At 35.4% G+C, this 5047-nt stretch overlaps 2 protein-coding genes across 2 annotated transcripts in view; one reads left to right on the top strand and one right to left on the bottom strand.

The window, feature by feature from the left end:
• The window catches only part of LOC132186349 (nudix hydrolase 3), a 68575-nt gene that overhangs the window by 35227 nt on the left and 28301 nt on the right, over window positions 1-5047 (top strand). The window lies entirely within an intron of this gene.
• LOC132187781 (nudix hydrolase 3-like) overlaps window positions 875-5047 on the bottom strand; it is a 7149-nt gene continuing 2976 nt past the window's right edge. The window contains exons 3-7 of the mRNA XM_059602216.1: window positions 3147-3230; window positions 2070-2164; window positions 1901-1991; window positions 1675-1821; window positions 875-1117 (exon numbers count right to left, since the gene is read on the bottom strand). Coding sequence (XP_059458199.1) covers window positions 1064-1117; window positions 1675-1821; window positions 1901-1991; window positions 2070-2164; window positions 3147-3230 — 471 coding nt within the window. The 3' untranslated portion in view covers window positions 875-1063. The remainder of the gene's footprint in view (window positions 1118-1674; window positions 1822-1900; window positions 1992-2069; window positions 2165-3146; window positions 3231-5047) is intronic.

Genomic DNA, 5047 nt, shown 5'->3' with positions numbered 1-5047 from the left:
ATACAAAAGTTCTATTTTGTAATACAATTCTAAATAAACAGGTTCTTGATGATACTGTAGCAGTAAACCATTCAATGTTTGCACAATGGCTCTTCCAGTTTGCTATGCAAGTAGTTTGACTTTGGAGGGACAACCTTGAATAGGTGTTGTTTCTAATCAGAGATGCCCTCCTCGAGCATCGTTTCATGGAAAATTAAATCCTAACCCCAACGTAGACAATTACTATTTGAAATTCACAATTTTGATTCCATTAGAGTTATTGAAATGACACTTGGGAGAGATAATGAGAATTTACCCGCTACACTTATTCCCACTTTTTTCACCTATAGGTGACTTTTAAAACCACCATTAGATAATCTATCTCATATTCAATGATGATTTTAAAAGTCACCTATGAATGTGACAAAATTGGTGTGAAAAAGTAAAAGTAAGTATAGCATTTGTTTCTTGCTAGACATACACAAATGTAAAAACATAAATGCATGACAGTGGGGTGAAAGCAGAAGAATACGGCTGCTCGTCAAGGGTAGATCTCATATAGGAAGGTTGGGATCAGGATCCCTTCCCATTACTTAAAAATATGAGTTTCTCATATTTTTTATCCTAGCCGTCAGTTGCATCCAAGGGTCTAAGCTATGCCACATGTCCACTTGTATCAAAACCAAAAAAACAAACACAAACACACTTAATTATATCAAATCTGAATTAAAAATTAATTAATTATTTAAAAACAAAATTTAAAAAAAAAAAAAAAAAAAAAACAATTTTGGTGGAGAAACCACCCCAAGGAAGGTGGCTGGGGTGAAAATTTTAATTTTTTTTAATATTTTGTGATGGGTATAAATTATAAAACAAATGTGGGAGGAAAAAGGACTAGAGTAGCTGAAACTTAATATATTAAAGATTTAATCACATAAGGAACATTTAAGCCATCTGATGACTAATTGTCATCATATATTATACTAATTCTTATGCCTCTTCCAAAATAAAAATAAATTGTATGATTATTAAACCAACTGTTCTTTGATAGATGGAAAGGATCACAGTTGAAAGTCCAGTGTCTTCACTCCAATATTTTGTTGGCAATAGGAAATATGGGAGCTATGTCCACAGGAACCTAGGATACAAGAGAAAAAGAAAGAAAGAAAGAAAGGATAGTAAGAACCTGCAGATACAATAAAAATATGTAATGTGCTATATTGAAGACATTTCAACAAATGAGAATCTTGGCATAGAGAGTAAACTATAAGACTTTGACTGGCTCATAAAAAAGGTAGGGTTTGATGTTAATTTCAGAAAGCAACGGTAACATGCATCACATTTACCTTAAACTTACACTTAAGTCACAAATAGCTCTCTATCCAAATTTCAATATCACCATTCAATCTCTCTCTCTCTCACTCACACACACACACGCATGCATACATATTATATAGTCCCCAAGGATGTGAACCTACAAGTTTTTTGTGCCTCACACAAAAGCAAAAGTTATAAGGCACAGGGTGTAAAAATAAACTGTTTCATTTCTTGTACAAGCGAGACATCAGGGAGAAAATGCTAAAATAACAAAATAAAGGAAGAAAAAAAAACAGAGAAGATTCTTATACTAGTCACAAAGCACACTAGTTTATCTTTGATGCAGTGCAATTTTTCAACATTTTATGCAGTGCATACCTGAATGTCCTCTAATTTCTGCAAAGAAAGCTTTAATGGTTGGGTCATTTTACTATATTTCTGAAGAAGCACATTTGCAGCTTCTTTGTCACCTTTTGCCTGTATAGTGAGGATCTCCCTACTCAGACTTTCAACGGCACCTTCAACCTTTTAAAAGTAGAACAAACTTTAAGGCCGAGGTAAAAAAGAAGAGAACCATCAAGGAGGAAGTATGAAATACTTTTACCTTAGAAAAGTCAACAGAAAACTTTTCATCAGGGTGCAAAATGAAGGCCCCTTTGTCATATAACCAGTTGAACTGCAGTGCTTGTCCTTTCCTGAATATATATATTAAAAACATAAGATACTCGGTGACAACACTTAATAGAGGATCATAGGACCATTAGCTAGCTTACCCATGAGCTTCATGTATGCCAAAACGTACTGACCGGAAGCATCCAGCAAGGAAGGAAACATACATGGACTTTAACAAACTCTTGGGAAGCAAATCCTGGCCTCATCACAGAGATATAAGCAAGGACATCAATCAGAAGCTTCCACCATCAATATAAAAGCTTTTGAGCTTAACTTTTAGAAAAAGACCATAATTGTTTTATTGGTAAGTAACTTAGTCACCCCAGAGGACTTGAAACCATGACCTGAACCATCATTCCAATGATCTTATAGGCAAAAATACCAATATATATTTGTTTGGGAGCCTATTATACATATGGTCAACGGAACTGCTGTAGCCCTCTCCCTTCTCTAAAAGCCTTCCTTACCGGTATAGACTTTCCCGTCTACACTAATATATTTAATTATTAGTGATTAGATTACAAGATTTGTCATTCTTGAAGGACGCAGAAATCATACTTAAAAAGCTAATACCAACAAACACTAAGGTGTGAAATCACCAATTTTTCCAAACACTAGAACATGTATAGAAAATGGTGAATTTGGTAATTTAATTAATACTCTAATACTCAGACTCACGTGTGAGCTCAGACATTTCCTCATTAAGTGGAGTTTAGTATGTGAAATATTTAACTTAAATGGGGTAGAATGTAGAGCCAAGATTCAAATTAGATAAATGCTAAATGCAGTCTCAAGTACTTACTTCCAAATGTACACTTCTTGACGTGGCAATGAAAATCACCATTGGATTTTGAATCTAATTGTGGTTTTCACTGGCACGTCAAGAAGTGTGTATTTGGGAGTAAGCACTTGGAAGTTAATGTAGCATTTCTCTTCAAAATAAGGACATTTGCTCTAATAGTATATTTACAAAAACATAAACTGATTGGATATAATGAATTTTAATAATTTAATTGATATTCTAACATAATAAACTATAGATAACAACTAAAACAATGGTATACATCACTTTAAAGTGAATTTAGTAATTGCATTGGCTGAAAGATGTGAAAAGCATTCAATTAATCAGACCAACATATATAAATATAATTTTTTCAACCTTATCACTAGCTACTGACCTGGCTGATTAGGAACCGGAGTGCCCAAAGGCCAACTATATCAGCTTTTGCTTCTTCCAAAGCTGAGTGGAGTTCTTGCAGTTCCTGAGAGAGTATGGCAAATCAGACATAACACTATCCTCATCTAATAAAGCGAAATACAAAAGAAAAAAAGAAAGGAAAGTGAGATGATATTACATCAAATCTCAAATAAAAAGTTCAAAAACAAGATCTTTATTTTCTGAAGTTGATTTACAAAATATTTTGTTCATTCTCAAATACATTGTTTTCAATTTCTATTAGGAGCATATTACAAGGCAAAACAAGATATCAACACTCTTGACAAGAATACGACAACAAATTCAGCAATCAAACAGTAAGACGTGGGTTGGGCGGGGGCATGGGCAGTAGAGCACCTTTGTCACTTCCAAAATTCTGTTGTTTCCATTTAATCCCGGTGCCTTTAATTGCAACAATTCTTAACCGTATGTCTCATGTTGACCTTCCTTCAGTGTACACCAGCCTTGGTGACTGACATTTGGACATCATACTGGCATGCGACCATTTATACCATATTTGGACATTCATCATCTATATGATGTGCGCCGGCAAGAGAGTGAAATTTCAAATTTTAAAGAAAGTTGAGATTTTTGTCTAACATAAGAATTTGTTCCTAACAGGTTGCAGATCAAGTTTCAAAAGCTGAAAATTTCATTTTCTTTCCTTCGAAGTTCAATCCATTACATAAGAAATGATAAAGAAGCCGCTCATTTGAAAAAACCTTTAGGGACCATTTGTTCATATAATCCTAAATTCCAATGAAATCAAATTTTTTTTATGAGTGATCGAAATTTTATTAAAAACGAGATAGTGCAACCCATGTAAACATAACCAAATTCTTTTCCCCTTGGACCTTACAAACTTAGAATACAGCTAACATAATTTTTGTCTATCAAGCTATAAAATTCATTAAAAAGAGCACAATAAGAGGTGTGACCTTAGTACATGGGAGCTAATATAAATTTTATTTATGATACGTCATGCTGGTTGACACTTGATGTACTGATTAAAAAAAATTTATTTGTGGGGAACTCTTTAGAGCATTCACATTGGTTTATATATATTTTTATGCAAAATGGCTAATCTTTTTTTTGATAAGTAATGATGATATATAAAAAGAGCGCAGAGGGGCGCAACCCACATACACGGGAAGTATACACAGAGAGCGCCTAGGAGGGAGAAAAATGAAAAAGAAACTCAGAGAAACTAATCACTAAAGGAGTTAGCCAAGCGGCCGTCCAAGAGTAAAGAGTAAAGAAGAAAAAATGAGTCAATTCCTCTATGATCCTAGTGGAATTATCAAAACATCTAGCATTTCTTTCATTCCAAATACACCACATAAGACATAGAGGAATCATCTTCCACACCACCACGCTTCGAGCTCGTCCTCCCGCCCACCAACTAGCAAACAAGTCCCTCACCCGGCAAGGCATGACCCAATGCAACCCAAACCTCTGAAAAATCATGTGCCAAAGAGCACTTGCAAGCTCACAGTAAAGAAGAAGATGATCGACTGACTCTCCGTTCTTCTTACACATACAACACCACTCCACTACCACTATGTTCCTCTTGCGCAACGTATCATGAGTCAATATTTTCCCTAGGGCTGCAGTCCACCCGAAAAAAGCCACCCGCTGAGGCGCCTTAGTACGCCAGATGCTCTTCCAAGGAAACTCCTCTTGACTAGAAAAGGACAAGGCCTTGTAGAACGACTTAACCTCGAACTTGCCCTGCTTGGACGAAGACCAGCAAATACGATCTACACTGCCTAATGAAACCTTGCAAGAATACAACCGCTCAAAGAAAGGAGAAACCAAATCCACCTCCCAATCTTGGACCGATCGTATGAAAATGACATTCCA

This window comes from Corylus avellana, chromosome ca7 (assembly GCF_901000735.1).
Source record: "Corylus avellana chromosome ca7, CavTom2PMs-1.0".
Classification (NCBI taxonomy): domain Eukaryota; kingdom Viridiplantae; phylum Streptophyta; class Magnoliopsida; order Fagales; family Betulaceae; genus Corylus; species Corylus avellana.
Note: the sequence above shows the minus strand (reverse complement) of the source record. Positions and strands in the feature narration are given on the sequence as shown.